Source organism: Saccopteryx bilineata, chromosome 3 (genome assembly GCF_036850765.1).
Source record: "Saccopteryx bilineata isolate mSacBil1 chromosome 3, mSacBil1_pri_phased_curated, whole genome shotgun sequence".
In the NCBI taxonomy this organism is placed as follows: Eukaryota; Metazoa; Chordata; class Mammalia; order Chiroptera; family Emballonuridae; genus Saccopteryx; species Saccopteryx bilineata.
Window position 1 is genome coordinate 100,143,365 of NC_089492.1, and position 22,415 is coordinate 100,165,779.

Genomic DNA, 22,415 nt, shown 5'->3' on the forward strand with positions numbered 1-22,415 from the left:
GAGAAGCGACTATCTGCTTCTCTATCCCTTCCCCTTCTCTCTCTCTCTCTCTCCTCCTCCTCCTCCTCCTCCTGCAGCCACGGCTCAATTGGTTCTAGTGAGTTGGTCCTGGGCACTGAGGATGGCTCCCTGGCCTCTACCTCAGGTACTAAAAAGAGCTCAGTTGCTCAGCAACAGAGGGGCAGAGCACCACCCCATACAGGGCTTGCCAGGCGGGAGACTGCCTCTCTGCCTCCTTTCCTCTCACTTAATTTAAAAACAAAAAACAAAAAAAACCAATGATGTAATAAAAGGCATTAACAAGAAAAAGTACTAGAAAAGAGCTGGCTTACCCAAGTTAAAGTTCTCCATACAGGAAGATATATTATCAATTACTTTCCTGTAAGAGTATAGATCAGTGGTATTCAATTCTTCCTTAAGACGAGATGTAAAACTTTGTATGGCCTCAGTGAGATAAAATTCAGGTAGGCAATTTAGTGAGCTAGAAAAAGAAGCAAGTATTGGAAACCTTGACAACTCTATAGTACAAGGATATGTGAAGAGGGTAGGAAATCATTACAAATGAAGGAACATTGAACAAGACCTTCAAAATACCACCAGAAAATAAATTAGACTATCCTCAACAGAGTGTCCAGAGTGATATTACCAAAACACCATGTTATTCCTCTGCCTAAAATCATCCAATAATGTCCCTTCCAGTCAAAGTAATAGCCAAAGTGCTTACAATGACTTACAAGACCCTGTCAATCTGGCCCAACCACCGCCACTCATCCTGATCCTTGTATACTAACTCTAGCTACATGGCTTTCCTTTGTTCCAACAACATGCCGAAACCTTTGCTCTTGCTATTTCCTCCACCTGGAATACTCTTCTCTCAAATATACCCAATAATCATTCCCTCGCCTCTTCTGAATCAATTTCAAATATCACCCTATCAATATCAATTGACCCGGCCAGGGCACACAGGAGAAGCGCCCATTTGCTTCTCCACCCCTCCGCCGCGCTTTCCTCTCTGTCTCTCTCTTCCCCTCCCGCAGCCAAGGCTCCATTGGAGCAAACATGGCCCGGGCGCTGGGGATGGCTCTGTGGCCTCTGCCCCAGGCGCTAGAGTGGCTCTGGTCGCAACATGGCAACGCCCAGGATGGGCAGAGCATCGCCCCCTGGTGGGCAGAGCGTCGCCCCTGGTGGGCGTGCCGGGTTGATCCCGGTCGGGCGCATGCGGGAGTCTGTCTGACTGTCTCTCCCTGTTTCCAGCTTCAGAAAAATGAAAAAAAAAAAAAAATATCAATTGAGCCAAGATATCTAAAGTGACCACTATGTTTTAAACTGTAATCCTCACCCAATCCTTAGGTCTCCCTTTCTTTCCCCCTTCTCTGTTCTATTTTTCTCCATAGCACTTACACCATCTCATCTTATATATTTTGCTTCTTTATTTTGTGTATGTTCTATCTCTCTCTTAGAATGTAACCTCCATTCTAGACTGTTTTACTCACTGTTCCACCAATATCTAGAAGAATATTTGACACATATTAGGTGGTCAGTAAAAATATATTGAATGGATAAATTAAATTTAAATCAATTTTATTGATACATCAATTAATCTAAATCAAAACCAGTAGGCATTTTTTAAAAATCTGACTAAACAGTTCTAAAGTTTTTCTAGAAGAAAAAGAAATCAAAACTGGAAGTATTTGGAAAAAGAAGAGCCATTAGAGGGATGACTTGCTCTATCATATAATTAAACCACATTATCAAACCATAGTGAATAAGTGTGGTGTTTGTACATAAACAAATAGTCCCAAGTCTAAATCCAAACCAGGAAAATAATTTTTAATATTGATTACTTTTGATCAAATTGAACATTTATAATACCCACATCCCTTTTTCTCCTTACCTTGCCAAGACTTTCTTCAAGGGATTCTTTATATTCAAAGAAAGATAACTGCCTGCTAAAATATCCAAGCAACTTCTAATAGTGGGATCACATAAGCCATTTTTATCTGCCCTCTCCAGTAAAGGCACAATCTACAATCCAAAAAAATTCATAGTCATAGTAATTTTTTATCATCAAGCATAATAAAGTAACATGGATTCCAATACTCTTAATTCTCATTTATAATGTGAAATATTTTCCACACTGCACTGTTAAGGATACTGATTTAAACACCTGTTTCAGTATTTATTGTTTTTTTAACACATGCCCTCAACTCCCACTTTATCCTCCAGACCCACCTTCATTAAGAATTACAGGCCTATCAGTGGCTTAAGGTACAGGAATTCTGTAGCACTATTGAAAAACGATTTTATTGGGCCCTGGCCGGTTGGCTCAGTGGATAGAGTGTCAGCCCAGCATATGAACATCCAGAGTTCAATTCCTAGTCAGGGCACATAGGAGAAGCAACCATCTGCTTCTCTCCCCGCCCTCTCCCCCTTCTCTCCTTCTTCTCCTCCTGCAGCTAGCGGCTTTTGATTGGTTTGATCATTGGCCCCAGGAGCTGAGAATAGTTCGGTTGATTCAGCATGGGCCCCAAACTGGGGTTGCTGGGTGGATCCCAGTCAGGATGCATGTGGGAATCTCTCTCTCTCACTTAAAAAAAAAAATTATCTCCACAAAAGTATGTACAGTTATCTCATTATCCTATCTACGTACTTATAGCTCCAATGATGGTAGATGCCTGAATATGGCTTCTATTGCTACTTTGAATAAAAAGATATTATACAATAAACAGAAAGAAAAACCTATTCTTTAATGATATATTGATACTAAATAATTGGGAGCCAAAAATTATCAATTTGAAAAGTCCATAACAGCAATAATAAGCTTCAAGATGAATTCATGAATATCAATTCAGCCTTACCTGTTTAACATAACGGATTTGTGACACTCCATCTGTGAGTTGTACACAATGCAGCAGCAAAGAAGCTAGATTCTTCCCTTCCACATCAGCCAAAGCTATATAACATATACATACAAAAATTTCTTCAGTGATTTAACAAAGCATCCTATAAATTCTATAAACTTTAAGTATTTATAAACTCAAAATACCAGGCAGAACTTAAATCTGAAGTAGAATTTAAAAAAAAAACAATTTTGTATCCAAAACTGAATATAAGGAGCATTGAAAATTAAATAGCAAGAGTTTGAACACTGGGTGATATATGAAGTCCCAGAGACAAAAATACTTTATTTGTAACCTAGAAAAGGAATAAACAAAGTCTGAAATCACTTACCTCTCAAAGTTTCAAGGTCCTGATGACAAATGGTCAATGTAGTAACTTGTCTTTCTCTCTTCTTCTTTACAACCATTTTAAATAGAATAACAGTTACTGCAAGAAAAAAAGAATTTAAGGAATTCTGTGACGCATGGTTCTCGAACTCTCGTACAGTAGACATTTTGGGCCAGATAATTCTTTGCTGTGGGTTCTTGTACTGTACACTGTATGTAGAATGGCAAACACATCCCTGGCCTCTACCCACTAGATGCTAGTAGCATCTTCCTCCCACCCAGTTCTGAAAACAACAACAACAAAATCTCCAGACAGGGCATAATGTCCCCTAGGGAATAAAGTAGCTAATAGCTTAAGATCCATTGGTCTAAGGACTTCTGCTTTGAAAAAGAAAATTAATTTTTTTAAGCTCAAGAAGACTTTATTATTGCCTAAAGTTACCTTTACCTGATGCCAATCTTCATATTTTAAAATACAGCAAACCTTCGATTTGGTAATAACAAAAGAAACCAGCATGGTTTTTCCAGAAATAAAGTGTGTCTAACTATCCTCAGTAACTTCTTAGACTGACAGATCAGAAGGTGACATAACACACTGTACCCTGATTTCTGCATAGTATTTGATAAAGAAAACTTGTACAGACTAACCTTGTGAGTTTGCTTTTAGTTAACAAACCGAGTTTGTTTTAGGTAACAGGGTTCGTAATGAACTGAACAAATGTACTAAAAAAATACACACTAATAGTACCATGCCATCTAAAGAGAAGTCACTGGGGAAATGCCACACAGGGCTCCATTCTTGAGAGTTGGCATTTTTAGCAGTGTATATGATGCAGACATTAGAGGACATAACAGTGAATTTATATGTTAATTTATAAAAGACACAATGTTGGGAGGGCATGTTGGATGGTGGAATGAGGATTAAAAATCTGCCCAATGAACTAGAATAAACTTACCAAGATGAAATAGAAATAAATGTACTATGCTGCACTTAGATTGGAAACACATAATATATAGTAGAAATACAGGAGGGAGCAAGGGGAAATGAAATGTGATTTGAAACAGTTCAATGTGGCCAACAGCACATGACTGCTGAAAAGCACATTAGAAGTCAGACAGATGAAGGGAGTGCATGATCCCTTTCATCTTACAGGCCAGGTGACATGTGGAGCATTAGGTGCAGTGATGGTGGCCATATCTTAAGAATCTGTAACAAATGATGCAAGGCCTGGCCGTTTGGCTCAGTGGTAGAGCGTCGGCCTGACGTGTGGATGTCCTGGATTCAATTCCCAGTCAGGGCACAAAGGAGAAGGGATCATCTGCTCCTCCACCCCTTCCCCTTCTCTTTGTCTCTCTCTCTCTTCCCCTTCCACAGCATGGCTCAAGTGGTTCAAGCAAAGTTGACGTCAAGCGCTGAGGAAGGCTCCATGGCCTCTGCCTCAGGTGCTAAAAAATGGCTCCGTTCTTGGGCAATGGAGCAATGGCCCCAGATGAGGCAGAGCACCGGTCGCTAGTGGGCTTGCCAGGTGGATCCCAGTCGGGGCACATGCGGGAGCCTGTCTCTCTGCCTCCCCTCCTCTCACTAAAATAAAATAAATAAGTAAATAAAAAATTTATAAACAAATGATGGAGGCTTTGAGGACCAACCAAATTTCTGAAGGGCCAAGAAAGCACCTCCTTCAGAGAACAGCTTAGTTAACCAAAGCTGGCTTGCAGAAAAGAGGTCAGGACAGTGCCTTAAATGATGGTTGGACTGGTTAGAGGGAAAGAAGAGTACATGTCTCTGATCTTGTTATAAAGTTAGGAAAAAGTACAAGCTTCTGGGAGGCAGATTCCAGCTCAATGCAAAGGAATAACTCCATGTTCCAACTATGAAATGGGTTGCCTTTTAAACAGAGAATTCCCAATACCAGAAATATTCAAAAAGAGGTTGAATGAAACCTTTACATTTGGACTCTTGCAATAGCCTCCTAACTGGTCTCCTCACTTCGATCTTTGCTTCTGAAGAGTCCATTCTCTTCACAATCATCCGAGCAAATAAAACTCTAATCAAATCTAATTACTCTTGCCCTGGCTGGATAGCTTGGTTAGAGCATCGTCCTTAAGCACAGAGATGGCCAGTTCGATCGCCGGTCATAGCATATACAGGAACAGATCCATGTTCCTGTCTCTCTCCCCTTTTCTCACTCTAAAATCAATAAAAATAAACATTTATAAAACCTAATTACTCTCTTGGGCTGTCCAAGGGCTTCCAATTACACTTAGAAAAAAATCCAAACTTGAGACTTCAGTCTTCAAGGCCAGACATAATCTGGCTCTGACTTCCCCTGCACTTCATCTCAAATTAATCTTCCCTTCACCACTTCAAGGTCTCAGCTCTTCCTGATGCTCTCATTTCCATCTAAGGAGTTTTGTCAGAGGTTCTGACACCTCTACCTGTTAATGCTCATACCACCAGACTTTTTCAAGGCTGATCTTTACATCTCTTCTAGAATAATCCCTCTTAAGAAGCATTCAGTGACCACTCTGTCTACAATGCCACCATTCCTACTCACATACACATCATTTCCATTATTTTTTTTAATTGATTGTAAAGAGAGAGGAAGGGAAAGAAAACAGAGAGACAGAAACCGGTCTGTTTCTGTATGTGCTCTGAGGATCAAACCTGCAACCTTTGCGTATCCAGACTGTGCTCAAATGAACCAAGCTATCTGGCCAAGGCCCATTACTTTTTCTTCATAGCATTTACAACCACCTCAAATTACACTGACTTTTTTTATTTGTATATTGGCTGCATTCCCTACTCCTAAACCCCATGAAGGCAGCAAGCTCGATCTGGTTTGTCCACTGTTTTAATGGTCAATTCCTAAAACAGTACCTGGTGCCTATTAGGTGCTCAGTAAATATTAGATAAATAAACATGAATTAACAAATATTTGTCAGAGATGTTAAAGAAGGAATATATGCCTTTAACAGCCAAAAGGTGGACTACTGAGTTTCTAAGGTATATTCTATATATACGCGTGACAAGCTAGTCCTGACACTGATAACTATGGTCCATTTGCAAAATAAGATATCAATATAGCAATGGTATGTGAAAAACCACTTAACAGAAAATAGCAATAAAAAATGGACACAGCTAGAAAGGCATCCACAGGGAAAGAATTTGAAAAGTGACATTATTATATCTAAGAGAATAATGGTGAATCACTTCTTAGGGAAGTGACCATTGTACAACGTTCAGAAGGGACAGACAGGTAACTGGGAAGACAATTCTCTGGTGAATGGTGAGCAAGTTTGCAGCAGGATTTGATCTTGGAAACTTTGAGGCTTCACACAAAAAAAGTGCGGTGCTTATACGTGCTCAGTGGATGCCTAAACGTTTGTCCTGACGGACTAGGCTTCCCCAATAGGCACCATATGGCACTGCTTAAGAGTCAGAAGATGCTCCGCAAATTACGTCTACTCCTCCGGGGTTCTCCTGGCTGCTTCCCTTTTCAACGCTACTTCACTCCCACCTACACCTTTCTGGCTGACTCCCACAAACATTCTCTAAGGAATTTTCGAACCATGTGGAGTCCGTGGAATGACAGGTGGGAAAAAATGGTTAAAATGCTGTCTCCAGGGAGACTCTAAGCGACCGGAAATCAGTGTCAAAACACCAAATTCTCGCGATGCTAAAGGACAGGAATTGGTACGTATCACCTAGCGGCCCCTAACAAAGTGGCCGAGCCCAGCCATGGAGAGTGACGCGCAACCCCAGGGCAGACCGTCTGCGAGCCAAACCTCGTGACCATGGGGGTCTGAGAAGAGTCGCAGCGGTCTAGATGAGTTCCGGAAAGCTGATACAGTTCTACGGTGTCTCGGTGGCTGGCAACGTGGTCTTCTAGCGACTACCGGGCCGCAGTGTAGGGAGGGAAGCAAGAGGACCTCTGGGAGGAGTCATCGCGAGAATTTAGCTAATGCGATCCTCCAATGAGGAGTCGGTAAAGGTCCTGATGTCACCCAGTAACGTGTGTTCGAGAGTGGGCTTCCTTAGACGCGGACTTTAAAGAGAGCGCGGTACCTTTCTTCCGCCGCTGGGACTAACACAGCACTGTGGAATCCTGTGTACTCCATCCACTTACGGCAGTTTACTATAGCCTCCATCCCACCCCCCGAGTAGGTGGGAAACACCTTTTCGTCCACGCAAACACTCCATCCTTCTCCCATTCGGCTTGCCCAGAGCAGGGCTGGGGCGGTGGGGGTGGGGGTGGGGGTAGGGAGTGAGGGTACTGCCTCCGGGTCTCGGGAACGAGGAGCCTAACAATTTGAAAGCTTGCAAGAGGGGTAGGAGGTGGGGAGGGCTATGAATCGAAGCCACAAAAATAATTTTGAAAAAAAATGAGAAGTACCAAAGTGCATTGATTCATTTAGCAAACAGATAATGAGCGCTGTTGTTGGAACGCTGCCAGACACTATCCTTGAAAGTTACCCACTATTTAGGATATATGTATCACACAGGTCATGCATATGTCAGACGGTGCAGACCTTTAAAAATAAATAAAATAACTTGATGCCGACCACTACCCTAGGAGCTGGAATGGGGAAAAGAGCCTTTATTCAAGGGCAATTAATTTGGCAAAGTGAGGAACATTAACGTTTCCCAAACCTTTAGTCACATTGATGATCTTAGGTTTTTATCACTACTTTTTCTGGATTTTATTCCATTGTTTGATATACCACATTCCTGTACGCATTCTACTCTTTGGGAGATTTGGGTTGTTTCCAGTGTTTGCTCTATTAGCGGTGCTGTAAACTTTCTTGTGCGTGTCAACTGATGAGTGTGTACAGAACTTTCTCTACAGCACTGTTTTTGTAGTATCTTTGATCAGGACTGATAATAAGAAATACATTGTACCTTGAACCAAGTACATATAAATATTTGCATGTATAAAACTTTTGGGGGGGGGGGAGGAGGCAGCAAAATTATGCTCCAGAAACTGGTTCTGTCTTTGTCAGGAAATAACTTAGTATAGGTTTGCTATGGGAATTATAATAATTTCCCAAGCCAGTAGCATACAAAATAATATCTCTTAATAAGTCAACTAAAAAGATAACATACTCCAAATAAATGACAGATTAATCGCACTATTGATTTCAGGCAAGGGGAGATGAAGGGAAGAAGTCCGAATTTAATAGGCAGTGTAACTTTTTATACATGGCAGCACTCCAGGAAAGAAGGTAACCAACCAAGAGCTGCCCTCAAGTTGCCAGGGCAGGATGGCTGCATGTGGTAGGCTAAATCCAGGCTCTCTAAGGGTGTCTGTGTGGTGAACATAGGACCTGTGAGTACATCCTTATTTGGTAACAGGCACATCACAGATGTGATTGAATTAAGGATTTTGAAATGATATTATCCTGAAGTACTCAGGTGGCCCCCAACACAAAGGGGAGGGATTTGGAATTTAAGCTGCAGTCCTTGTTTTGGGGTGGATCACTGGCTACCTGGCAAAGTCTGCCCATTTAACCAGATTTGAACAGAAGAAGAACGGCCACTTTACCACAGGAGAAGTGGGTTAAGTGGTAGGTTCTGTATGTGACAAGATCACTGAGGCTCCTCTCCTTGATACAGTGCCAGGTGCAGTTGTATGTCTTGTCAGACTTCTTCCCTGGTCGGGCTGCCGTGCCCATCACTAAGTTGTATTTCTCCAGCATCTGAGTAGCAAGCTGTCTGCACATCCTCGACACATCCACATTTTTTATCATGGTCACACATGCTTCTGATGAATCAGGGGCCAGACAACAGCTATGGTCTCCTGGGATGAGGAGAGTGCAGCTCAGACCAGGAGGGACCTGCCTCTGCTACCTTAGCCCAGGCACTTCTAAACCTGGACTAAACTATCTTGCTTCTCTTCCTAGAGTGGGACACTGCTGTGGGAATGGGTGAAATAAGGCAGTGAAGTGACCATCCCATAACTGAAAATTTGTCCCAACTCAGTACTTAACTCCTGCTCTCTTAGCACAAACAGGCAAGAAGGACAGGGGTTGAGGATTCTTGGAAGAAATAAACCCTACTGTCTGCTTCCTAGCATGCAGGAAACCTTTGTGCTGTTCCCAAGAGGAGGAACAAACTTCAGAGCCTTAGACTGGAGTGCATGTGTATCAGGATGTTCTCCTTAGAGTCCATCATTTACACTAGCCCCTCAGGCAAAGGCCTTGCACCTACATGGCTGCACCCCTGCCCCCCACACCCAGAGCTAGCCAGGACTAAGGAGGAACTCCATGGTCCCTCCTCCCATACCCAGTGATTTTCATTTATTCCTCGCAACAGACCTGTGAAGCATACAGAATTGTGATTCTCATTTTGCTGATGAAACATGTTCAGATGGAATAAATGGCCAATGTGCAGTGGTTCTGCTGCTCGGTCCAGGCCTCTATTATATTCCAAACTCTCCGTTTTATATGCAGATGAGACAAGTGTGTGTTGATATTTTCCTACAAAATGAAACAATGTCATAATTACCAGAGCTTATGAACTAATGGTACTAAATGAGTTTAATGTTAAGTTCTGTAGTAGGTGTCCTAGGGTGAGAGAGTGACTTTCCAAGTGTCACCTCTGCCATCTGGTAGTCAAGTGACAATATAACTAAAACAACTAGGTACCGATACTGTCATCATATAAAAGTTACGTATGACCCCAAGGCAGGGTGAATGATTTGAGTGTGGGCTCTGACTTTTAGGGCCTGTAATGACAAAATAAAATGTCTAATATACAAATAAAGGTTAGGGTTTTTTTCACAGTTATTTCTGCTGAGGGTGAGGAACCTCATAGTTTGAAATGAAAGAGTCCCTTTATCCATTTATTCAACAAATATTTATTAAACGTTGTCTTAAGTTGGTTCCCCAGGAAACAGATTCTCAGGAATCTGAGGGAGGGTTAGTGGGGAGTCCTCTTGAGAACAACCCTTGTAAGGACTTAAGGGAAACAACTGGTCACAAAGAGTAGAGCTGGGATGAATTTGCACTGAGGCTTTAGCCAATCCTACTGAGAGCTTGGGAATTGGTTTGGCAAGGGACAGAGCCTCTGTCCTACATCAACCAGTTTTTGGATCGGACAGTGAGCAGCTGACACAGCATTTGGGGGAATGAGTGCCTTGGTCCTAAAGGGGGGATCCAGGCAACACATCACAGCATCCATTACAGACCCTTGCTGTGTTCTGGGCCCTGGGCCATGGTCTAAGGCTACAATGTTGGACAAAACAACATTACTTCCTTCAGACTTACCCAAGGGTACAGAATTAAGGAATCAACAAACCAACCAATGATTTAAAAACAACAAGAAATGGAAAGTTATTTTATAGCTAGGAAGGATATTTTGTAACCTTAAACAACAAAGAAAAGTCCATGCCTTTTAATATGGCAATAAATTGAAAATATTTAGGATGAAAAGTGAATTCATTCTCTGCTGTTATAAAATTGAAGAAGAAAAAAAATCCATCCAGAAACAGTTCTAGAGAAACTTGCTTATGAAATGAAACCAGAGCAGTGGGAGATGACTCGGCGTTCATCTGTAATGGACTGTGGATGCCTCCAGCTCTACCCAAGAATAGGTTATGGGGCTTTCCGTCTATCCAGGGGCCTACAGGTATTCTCAGCTATTGGAATGAAGGGCTACCTATAGGCAGGGAAATGCTTGCTGCTGTTCTTCAGTTGTTTTCCCCAAACATAGCACATGGTGCAGTCAGCAAGAACAGCTCCTTGGTGCCTGGTTGGATGGAGCGGGGTAGTCTTGATGCTGATTCTGCTCCCGTCCGTGGGGAGCTCCCAACCCAAACCCATTGTCCCAGCCTTTCCTTCCTCTACATGTGTTTGTCTCTCCTCTTTCTCCCCCCATGGAATCTTTATTTCATCTCAGAGAAAAGTACTTGGACTCACCTGTTATCCCACCCTGCTACTGATAACATGACAAAGAACTCTACACCTTGAGCCTTTAGGGCTCATATTTGAAATGCACAAAACTTTCTCTGCCACAAACTTCAGAAAATCATGTGAAACTTTAAAAGCCCAAAATTGCCTTCGTTGTCCCTGGTTTAGTTGCAGTGTCCATTCTCTGAGGTAGGAGAGATGGAATTGTACTAGAGGTTTGGGTGGGACATAGGACCACAAATAGAGGTACCTGTTGACAGTTCTAAAATTTCTTGAGCTTCAGATGCCGGCCTTCAAACGAACATCTCCATTGGGATGTCCTGCTTCAAACATCTATCTCTTTTTGCCTTGCTTCTACCTAACTGGAGTTTCCCCCTGAATTCTCTGTACCAGCTTGTAACCTGAGCAAACAAAAACAGTTGATAGTCTTTCTTTCCCTTAAACTCCACTTCTTCCCTGCGAACTAATCATCAAGTTCAAGATAGTTCCATATTTGCTGTCACCACCTTAATTTAAGACACTACTAACAACCTCCTTACTTGTCCCTGTAAAGCAGAGTTTCTTTTTTTTTTGTTTTGTTTTGTTTTGTTTCGTTTTTTCATTTTTCTGAAGCTGGAAACGGGGAGAGACAGTCAGACAGACTCCCGCATGCGCCTGACCGGGATCCACCCGGCACGCCCACCAGGGGCGACGCTCTGCCCACCAGGGGGCGATGCTCTGCCCATCCTGGGCGTCGCCATGTTGCGACCAGAGCCACTCTAGCGCCTGAGGTAGAGGCCACAGAGCCATCCCCAGCGCCCGGGCCATCTTTGCTCCAATGGAGCCTTGGCTGTGGGAGGGGAAGAGAGAGACAGAGAGGAAAGCGCAGAGAGAGGGGAAGAGAGAGACAGGTGGAGAAGCAAATGGGCGCTTCTCCTGTGTGCCCTGGCCGGGAATCGAACCCGGGTCCTCCGCACGCTAGGCCGACGCTCTACCGCTTAAAGCAGAGTTTCTTAACCTCAGCATTACTGACATTTCGGACCTGATAGATGATGCCTTGCAGTGGGATCTATCCTGTGCGTTGTGGAATGTTGAGCAGCATCTCCGGCCACCACCCACTAGATGTCAGTAGCACTCCTGAGTTGTGGTAATCAAAAATGTCTCCAGACCAGGACTGTGTGGAACCAAACTGGACCCAAAGCAGAAGGGAAAAATATGTGTCCTATGTACACTTCTCAAAATGCCCTCTCCTATTTTGAACCAAGTATAAAAGTTAATGGAAGTTCTACTATTACAACAAAAAGACTGAATTCACTTTGATGTAAAATTTGAAGAGGGGGGAAAAAAGATACCCATAAACCATCCCTTGTTCTTCAAAAATTATGAAGAATTAAGGCAGTGACAGGAAGCATTAAACTGAATATGGCCCTTCTGAGCGTGGGGTCCTTCTGACTCTGGGACCCTGTTTGACTGCATGGGTCTCACACCCATGAAGCTAACCCTGAACCCCACATTACCCAATCTGCCTGATGGGAAATGTGACAGCCGTGTGAGCCTTGGGAACCTTAAGCTGATTGGAAACAACTGTCCCCATTGCACAATAACACAGAGTCCTGAAATAAACATTGTGAATTTTTGGCATTAATTTTGATTTTAAAAGATCTTTCATTAAACATTATTTTTCTTGCTTGCTGAGGATTTTAGCACCCTCTTAAGTTTTGCACTCAAGGGGAGTTCCTCGCCAATTTGAGCCCCACTCCAAATTTGGTCAAAAGTTCCCCGATGAATTAGAGCGATCGTTCTCAAATTTTGGCCTGGAACACAATCACCCACAGGGCCTGTTAAAACAAATTGGTGGGACCCACTTCCAGAATTTCTGATTCAGTAAATCTGGGTTGGGGGCTGAAAATTTACATTTCTAAGTCCCCAGATAATGTTAAATAAAGCTGCTGGCCCAGGGCACATTTTGAACCATTGCTTTAGAACTACATTTCATGTTGTGCCAGTGAGAATGATATTTCCAAAATACAAGGTACTTTTCTGCCTAAAAGTCTTCCGTGGAATGCAATAGATATTCCTTGGCATGGCATATGTTACTCCCATAGGCCCCTCCCTCTTATGCCTCCCCACACACATCATGCTCTAGTAATATGGGTCTGGATGACTCCTAAGCATCCCTAGACACTCACATCAGCTGTCATCATCTCTAGAAACCTTTCTTAACCCTCTAGATTGAGCTGAGTGTCTTTACTTTGTCTTTACTTTGCACATTGAGTATATCTCTCTGTTAGCATTTAATTTTGTATTGAAATGATCTGTTTTGTGAATGTCTCCCTCATTAGGTAGCAGGATCTTGGAGAGCTAGGATTAGCTTAATTTTCTAGTCCTGTTATGGCAAACATGTGCTCAATTGCATCTGATAAACTGAGTTGAACTGACCTGAATGCCATTCTGTTATACTGCAGTATAACACAGAGAACAAGAATACAAACCAGTGGCTCAGTGGATAGAGCATCAGCTGGGCGTATGGATGTCTCTGGTTTGATTCCCAGTCAGAACACACAAGAGAAGGAACCATCTGCTTCTTTTCCCCTTCTTCTCCCCTTTCTTTCCTTCTTTCTGTCCCGCAGCTAATGGCTTGATTGGTTTGAGCGTGGCCCTGGATGCTGAGCATAGCTTGGTTGGTCAAAGTGAGAGGACCTCAGGTGCTAAAAATAACTCAGTATTTAGGCATCAGCCCCAGAATGGGTTGCCAGGTGGATCCCAGTCAGGGCACATGCAGGAGTCTGCCTCACAATCTCCCCTCCTCTCACCTAAAAGAGAAAGAAAGAAAATACAACCTCAGGTGATGGCTAGAGATGTAAGTGCACAGCTGAGCCTCAGTCTTGAGGTATAAGGGTCTGCCAGACAGTTTTTAAGAATCTAATGCCTTTTTATGCAGAATTAACTCTTAATGTGTTATTGATGACCTCTAGATCCTATTGATAGCAACATTCATGTAAGCTGTGAAAGAAAACAGCTAGAAAAGAAAAATGTGAAGCTTTAGTTAGAAACAGTGAGAAAGGCTGTCAGAAAGAAAGCAACAGTAGAACAGAATGGTCTAGAATTGCACAGGTAGGAAAAAGAACACAAGAGAAAGATTCTTAAATTTAGAGGAAAAGTGTATTTTTTCCACTAAAAGGTAATTTTTTATAATGTTAAAATTCTCCGATAATATCTATTATATTGGAAATGTTTCAAGAAAGCAGTTGACTTCATTGCTTTAAAATAGGTTTGAAGAATCACTTTATAATAGAAAAGCATAACACTAAACTTCAAAGTACAGAGCTACCATATGAATCAGTTTAAGTAAAATTTGTTTGGATAGTTGGCTTCTGATGTCATGGAAAAGATGAAATTCACAATCCCTCAAAGGGGAGAGTGAGCTGCAATCTGCCATGGAAAATGTTAGATGTCTTTTAGGACAAAGAAACCAAAATTCTGACCTAAAAGTGTTACCCATCAAACTTAAAGAGAGGAAGCTACATGGCAGTGCTCCAAATCCCAATATGTCTGAGAAGAAAATGTCCTTGTAGTAAGTTTCCAAGATACTGATTTCCATCAGACATCTTTGATGTTTTCCACAACTTTTAAAATACACATGTTCTTGCGAGGGAAATGTGAATGTAACTTACCTTATTTGAAATTGTGACTGTATGTTCCTGGAGTAAATACAGAAGTCCTACTTCAAGGAAAGACTTGCTACCCAGCCTACTTGGGATTCAGTGACCAGATAGCTTCCAGCTATTACTCTCATCAGGGTTTCCCCAAAGTTTTGCCACACCCTTCCACCTAACCAGTGATAAACTGATGGCATTCTTGGTATATTTCAGGTCACTGTGGGACAACTCTGTCTGGGCTTATATGTGCTCTAAGACTCCCCATGGCATTTCCTAAGGCTTTGGGGAGGCAACATCACAGTCCAACTTACATCCTACCTTTCAAACAAGTTGGTCCCTAATAAATATCATGCATGCCAAGCTCTATCTCAGTTTCTGCTTTCACAGAACTAATTGGAGACAAATGTTAATGAGTTAAAGTCACATTTATGTTTCTTTTTTTTTTTCTTTTTTTTTTTTTTTTTTGTATTTTTCTAAAGTGAGAAATAGGGAGACAGAGAGACAGACTCCCTCATGTGTCCAACTGGGATCCACCCAGCATGCCCACCAGGGGGCGATGCTCTGCCCATCTGAGCTGTTGCTCTGTTGCAACCGGAGCCATTCTAGTACCTGAGGCAGAGGCCATGGAGCTGTCCTCAGCGTCCAGGCCAACTTTGCTCCAATGGAGCCTTGTCTGCGGGAGGGAAAGAGAGAGAGAGAAAGGAGAGGGGAAAAGGGGGAGAAGCAGATGGTCGCTTCTCCTGTGTGCCCTGTCCAGGAATCAAACCGGGACTTCCATATGCTGGGTGGACGCTCTACCACTGATCTAACTGACCAGGGCTTACATTCATGTTTTTTAATCTCCTTTACTAATCAACTAAGAGCTAGAATATAGATAGATGCATAGAAGGATAGATGAGTGGATGGATGGATGAGATAGATGATAGATAGATAGATAGATAGATAGATGATATGCTTATGTGTCTATATTTATAATAATTTTTACTCTGAAGTTATTTTTTTCTTGAGGTAGGTTTGGGGATTTTCCAGTCATTGTCTTCCCTTAGTAATAGAATCAGAAAATTATATTCAGAAACAGAACTGATTATTCCAGTGGTAGTCAACCTGGTCCCTACCGCCCACTAGTGGGCATTCTAGCTTTCATGGTGGGTGGTAGCAGAGCAACCAAAGTATATATAAATAAAAAGATAGATTTAACTATAGTAAATTGTTTTATAAAGATTTATTCTGCCAAACTTAGTGAAAATCTGACATAAAGTACTTGGTAAGTAATTATTATTATATGCTTTAACTCAGGGGTCAGGAACCTTTTTGGCTGAGAGAGCCATGAACCCACATATTTTAAAATGTAATTCCATGAGAGCCATACAACGACCCATGTGCGTTATGCATTATCCAATAAAAATTTGGTGTTGTCCCAGAGGACAGCTGTGATTGGCTCCAGCCACCCGCAACTATGAACATGAGCGGTAGGAAATGAATGGATTGTAATACATGAGAATGTTTTATATTTTTAACATTATTTTTTTTATTAAAGATTTGTCTGTTAGCCAGATGCAGCCATCAAAAGAGCCACATCTGGCTCACAAGTCATAAGTCCCAAACCCTGCTTTAACTTGCTGTAACTCTACTTTATAAATTCTATAAATTAAAGTTACTTCCCTACTTTATAAGTTATCATTACTATGGAACTGGTGGGCGGTTAGAAAATTTTACTACTAACAGAGATACAAAAGTGGGTGGTAGGTATAAAAAGGTTGACTACCCCTGGATTATTCACTCATTCATTCAACAAACATTTAGTGAGTGCTTATTCTATGCCAGGTCCTCTGGGTTTCCAGTGCCAAATGATTCAATGGGTATGAGAGAGAGTTTCTGTTCTCTAATAATTCCATCTCATGTTGAAGAAATACATTGCTAATGGCCACAAAGGAGGAAACATTGATTATATACTGGGACAAGGAAGGAAGTGATTGCTTTGCTTATGTGAGGTAAAAGAAGCCACATAGCAAAAGGTTTTTAAGGATGTAGAGATGATTAAGTGGTAAACACGGTTGCATCCTAGCCATCCCCAGCAGCAGTAACAGCACATGCAAAGACTTGAACACATGAAACAAATCAGCACCTTTGGGGAAGGTAAGTCTTTAGGTTTGCCAACATCTTCTCTCGCTGCTCAGCCTTACTGCAGACCATTCTCTTTGCACAGAACACTCTTAACTCTTTTAATTTTTTTTTTTTTTCTGAAGCTGGAAACAGGGAGAGACAGTCAGACAGACTCCCGCATGCGCCCGACCGGGATCCACCCGGCACGCCCACCATGGGGCAACGCTCTGCCCACCCGGGGGCGGTGCTCTGCCCATCCTGGGCATCGCCATATTGCGACCAGAACCACTCTAGCGCCTGAGGCAGAGGCCACAGAGCCATCCCCAGCGCCCGGGCCATCTTTGCTCCAATGGAGCCTTGGCTGCGGGAGAGGAAGAGAGAGACAGAGAGGAAAGCGCGGCGGAGGGGTGGAGAAGCAAATGGGTGCTTCTCCTGTGTGCCCTGGCCGGGAATCGAACCCGGGTCCTCCGCATGCTAGGCCGACGCTCTACCGCTGAGCCAACCGGCCAGGGCAACTCTTTTAATTTTTCACCTAGAACAGGGGTCGGGAACCTTTTTGGCTGAGAGAGCCATGAAAGCCACATATTTTAAAATGTAATTCCATGAAAGCCATACAATATGTTTAACACTAAATACAAGTAAATGTGTGCATTTTATGTAAGACCAACACTTTTAACGTACAATAAGTCTCTGAATTCTTTTTAATAACGTTGTTATGCTGTTGCTAACCAATGATGAATAAAGTACTTCTTACCATTAATGCGACTTCTGGTGCTGCATGGTTTTGCTGATGGCTTTGTAGTCTGGTTGATACGTGGTGAGGTTAAGATTCATGCAGACGTTGAGACTTCCATTCATTAAACGTGATTGTAGGTTGGTCTTAACGTTCTTTAGATGTGAGAAAGACTGCTCACATGCATACGTAGAGCCAAACATTGTCAGTACAGCAATACTCACACGCTGCAGTGTGTGGTATATGAAGGGAAAAGTGTTCCAAGTTTTGACAATCAGCTGGTCCGCGGGTTGAAGTCTTTTCATTTCTCCCCACTTGTGTTTGCTCACCAACTCTGCTTGCTGTTGTGCAAGTCTTTCCAAATCTTCATTCAGTGACTTGAACTTATTCACCCATATGTCTGAGGCCTTCAGCGCAGCAGCTTGAGGCTCAAAATCTCTGATGGAGACATCGGGGATGTAACTCAGGTCAGCGCTGTCCATTGCAACTCATGTGGATGGGTGGTGAACTTAAAAAGATGAATGCGCTTATGAAATTCTCCAAAGCGCGCTTTGAATGACTGCAGGACATTAGATGTGAAGCCCGCTAGCTGCTGGAGATCAAGATGTTGAGCAGGGTCACTTGCTGTGCATGCATCTTTAAACTCTACCAGTTTTTCAAAGTGTGGTAAATGACCTGTTTCAGTATCAGCGATGAAGAGTTCCAGCTTGTTTTCAAATGCAAACATGGCTTTTTGAAAGGATAAGACTGTATTTCCAATGCCTTGCATTTTCACATTGAGCTGGCTCAGATGTTCAGTCATGTCCACAGGATAGTCGAACTTCAGGAGACACTCAGTGTTAGCTAACTCAGGATGCTTGACGTTTTTCATTTCAAGAGAAGTCTGGATTTTGCTCAGACAAGCCACGAAATGGCTGAACATATTTCCTCTTGACAACCAATGCACATTGCTGTGCAGAAGCAGACCAAGCTAATTATTCCCAACTTCATCCAGCAGTGTTTTAAACTGGTGATCATTTAAAGCTCAGGCAACAATAAAGTTGACCACCTGAATGACCAGCAACATCACCTCACCCAGCTGCTCGCCACACATCTGAACACAAAGCGCCTCCTGATGTAGGATGCAGTGAAAACTTAGGATGGGTCTCTTTTCATGTTCATGAAAAAGCACTACGAATCCTCTGTTTTTCCCCACCATGCACGGAGTACCATCAGTACACACTGAAATAAGTTTCTCCATCGGTAGATTTTTTTTCTTTAGCGAACTCAGTGAAAGACTTGAATAAATCCTCCCCTCTTGTTGTCTCTTTCATAGGCAAAACAGCAAGACTTTCCTCATGTAGTGTGTCACCCACAGCATACCTTGCAATCATGATGAACAGGGATAAATGTCTTAAGTCTGTTGACTCATCCAAAGTGAGAGAAAAGAATGGTGCTGCATTTATGTCCTTCACTTGGGTTGCCTCAATTTGATTTGCCATCATGATGGTATGATCGTGAACAGTTCTTGTCTGACAGAGGCATGTCTTTTATTCGTTTGATTATCTTGTATTTATCCAAAAAAGTCGTCAAAAAGTTCACTGGCAACATCAAGCATGAATGTTTTGGCATACTCCCCATCTGTGAATGGCTTTTTGTTTCTCACAATTGCTAAAGCACCAGCAAAGCTAGCCGAATTCCAGTCACCTTGTTAGGTCCAAACATGGAGTTGCTGCTGACTAGCTTGCACTCTGCACAGTAGCTCTTGACATGCTTTCTTCCTGCTGTCTCCCCGCTGGATATTTTGATGTAAATGTAGTATAGTGTGTGTCAAAGTGCTGCTTTGTATTTGACCGTTTCATTGATGCAGTTCTATCATTGCATATTAGACACACTGCAGAACCTTCTCTCTCCACAAAAGTGAACTCCTCTGTCCATTCCTGCTAAAAAGTACGATACTCCTCATCTTTTTTTCTTTTAGCCATCTTCTTCATCAAAAGGGTTTCTGCAATTAGCTAGCTGACTACTTGATTAAAAGGAGGGAAGTTTACTTCCTGACTTCACAACGACCTGTGTACGTTACGCATTATCCAATAAAAATTTGGTGTTGTCCCGGAGGACAGCTGTGATTGGCTCCAGCCACCCACAACCATGAACATGAGCGGTAGGAAATGAATGGATTGTAATACATGAGAATGTTTTATATTTTTAATGTTATTATTATTTTTATTAAAGATTTGTCTGCGAGCCAGATGCAGCCATCAAAAGACCACATCTGGCTCACACGCCATAGGTTCCCGACCCCTGGTCTAGTACTTTTGCCCACTGCAGCATTTAATACACCATGTTTGAATTGCCAATTTACTTGTCACTTTCTCTCCGATTAGACTGTAATCTCCTTGAAGGCAGAGGTTAGTCACTGATTGTAGGTAGAGCGCAGAGCATTTACCTGGCAGCTGTGGCTGATGCTATGCTGTAAGAACACTCCAGCAATGATAAACCCTCCCTGGCACACCCCAGAGGAAGCTCGCCTGCTATACGGAAATGACTCAGCGCTAGCCAGGCAGCCTCCTGACCTTTTTTGGCCATTTGTCCTAGTATAAGATCCTATTGGCTAAACCCATGTATATAAGCTAGTTTACTTCCTAAATAAAGTGAATCTGCATCACTGAACCTGGTCCCCAGAGTCGGGTCTTTGTGTCTCCATTGTCCTCACCCCCAGTGGGACTTGTCCACATACTGGCTCCCAAACAGGGACCCAACTGGCATCCAAAGAACGGGTGAGTGACCCTCTGCAATGGGAAACCTTCTCCCCCACTCTCAAGCCCTGCACGCCCTATTGCAGTATGGGTGAGTTGAAGTTTGTGAAGAGGATCTCTGTACTTACTGGGAGATTCTCTCTGGTCTCAATCCCTAGATTGAGGACGCGCCCCTCTGGGACCTGGATACTTGGGCCTGAGCTCTCCAACACGTTCGTTCGGCCAAGGTGCATGGGGGGCAAACCTTCCCTCTCGGCCTCACTCTTGCCTTATTGGCAATACACACCTGCTTGACCAGTGCTCCTGCTGGGGACCCTCCGCCGGTCCCTAAGGTCCTACAGGCTACTCCTCTTTCAGAGGAACCCCTACCTCTATATTCGCCTCTCCCTGTAGAGGAAGAAAAGGCTTGGGCCACTGAGTTTGATGGACTTGCAGCTGAGCGTGCAGAAACAAAACTAGATACATTAGAAACTGTACCATCAACTCCTCCACCCAAAGAAGCAGAAGTCGCCACTTTCACATTCCCTGCTGGGGCACAATGCCCCACCCCAGCCTCTCAGACGCCATTTTCTACCCTAGCTTTAACGCCAACACGTGTTCCTGCTGCAGACCCATGGGTGAGCCTATACACTCCCATGTGTCTTTTTTCTTTCTGTCTGTCTGTCTTGTCTATTTTTCTGTATCTCTCGTTCTCTCTCTCTCCCCTGCCCCTCTCTCTGAAATGACAATAGAAGGACCCAGCCATGGCACAGTGGCGGGGACCACACCCTCTTCTAATTCAAGGGTTATGCTTCTGTTTTTCAGCCAATTTGGATCTCAGGAACGCCCCCCCCAACCTGCTTGGCAGGGTTTCTTGGGCACCCACTAAGTGGTTCAGTCTTCACCTGTCCAAAGCCACAGCCCTGGCCTCCTCCACACTGACTACGCCTGAGGGGAGGAGGTCCTCAGGACTCCAGAAGAAGACCTAGCGGCTGGCGTGCATGCCCCGTCACCTGGGGGGATGTGGAGGCTTTGGCAGGGCGGGCCCAGAGAGTGGCCCCTTGCGGGCCCTTAGGTCCTGGTGCTCTGTTCCTGCTTATGTGTGCTATAGTAACCACTAACTCCCAGACGCAAGCAGACCCCCACGTCTGGGCTGCTGTTCCCCACCCTGGCATAATTATGCCTGTTGAAGTTAGTAGCCCACAGTTTCCAGCAGTATATTCCAGTAACTGCTCCCTTAGTCTCCCTTGTGACAATAGTGGCCAGGAATCCCAACAGTGGAACGGCACTATATGGGGTAACCTCAGTGACCCAATGCTACTTCTGAATAATAACACCATCCCCTCGGAGGGGTGGATCCTCCTTTGAAATCATACTATGGGCAACTTTGCTGAAAACGGTACTACCAACCAAGGCTCAATACTTGGCCTACAAGCCCTCCTCCCCGCTAGCTACCAACAGCTGGGCCTGCCTCGCTAACCTTGCCTTCCCAGGGTCACCTCTTTGCCCGTTCCTGTAAGACAAACATCTAAGAACACTCCCGAGAGAAGGAATTCCCTGGAGAGACTGCCGCATTGCCTCTAGCCTGGATGCGCAGACCATAAACCTTGGAGTTTGGCATCGAAAGCTGAGAAACAGAATGCAACCATATGCAGTGCGCAGCCTGCAGCAAGCCATCCATTCTGTGTTTGGACGCTGGGACCTTTGTGGGAAGGGGGTGTGCATGGACCTATGTCCATTTTTTACAATCAAAATCGAACTGTGTTTAACGGTACCTCAAAGGTCTCTATAACACAATGGGAGGGAAATGTCATCCTGATCCCTAGGAGGAATCCCCTGTTTAAGACCCCCCCGTTCTATTTTCTAACTAGTCAAACATTACAGAAGCTTGTCTCATTGTTTAATCCAGCTAATCTATTAGCATATAGTATAATAGGTATTATAGTTGTTTTAGTTCTACTAGGGTTCCATTGCATAATGTGTAGCATTCAGAAGCTACAGCAGCAACAAGCAATCATCAAGCAAGTTCAACTGGCCTTAATGAAAAGAGAAGGGGGAGATTAGGTAGAGTAGAGAGCATTTACCTGGC

At 43.3% G+C, this 22,415-nt stretch overlaps 1 protein-coding gene across 2 annotated transcripts in view; it reads right to left on the reverse strand.

Moving 5' to 3' along the window:
- The window catches only part of THADA (THADA armadillo repeat containing), a 360,995-nt gene extending 353,643 nt beyond the window's left edge, over positions 1–7,352 (reverse strand). For both annotated transcript variants that reach the window (XM_066267026.1, XM_066267025.1), the window contains exons 1-5: positions 7,014–7,352; positions 3,232–3,327; positions 2,859–2,953; positions 1,895–2,025; positions 333–481 (exon numbers count right to left, since the gene is read on the reverse strand). In XM_066267026.1, coding sequence (XP_066123123.1) covers positions 333–481; positions 1,895–2,025; positions 2,859–2,953; positions 3,232–3,307 — 451 coding nt within the window. In that variant the 5' untranslated portion in view covers positions 3,308–3,327; positions 7,014–7,352. The remainder of the gene's footprint in view (positions 1–332; positions 482–1,894; positions 2,026–2,858; positions 2,954–3,231; positions 3,328–7,013) is intronic.
- Between the last annotated feature and the right edge of the window lie 15,063 nt (positions 7,353–22,415).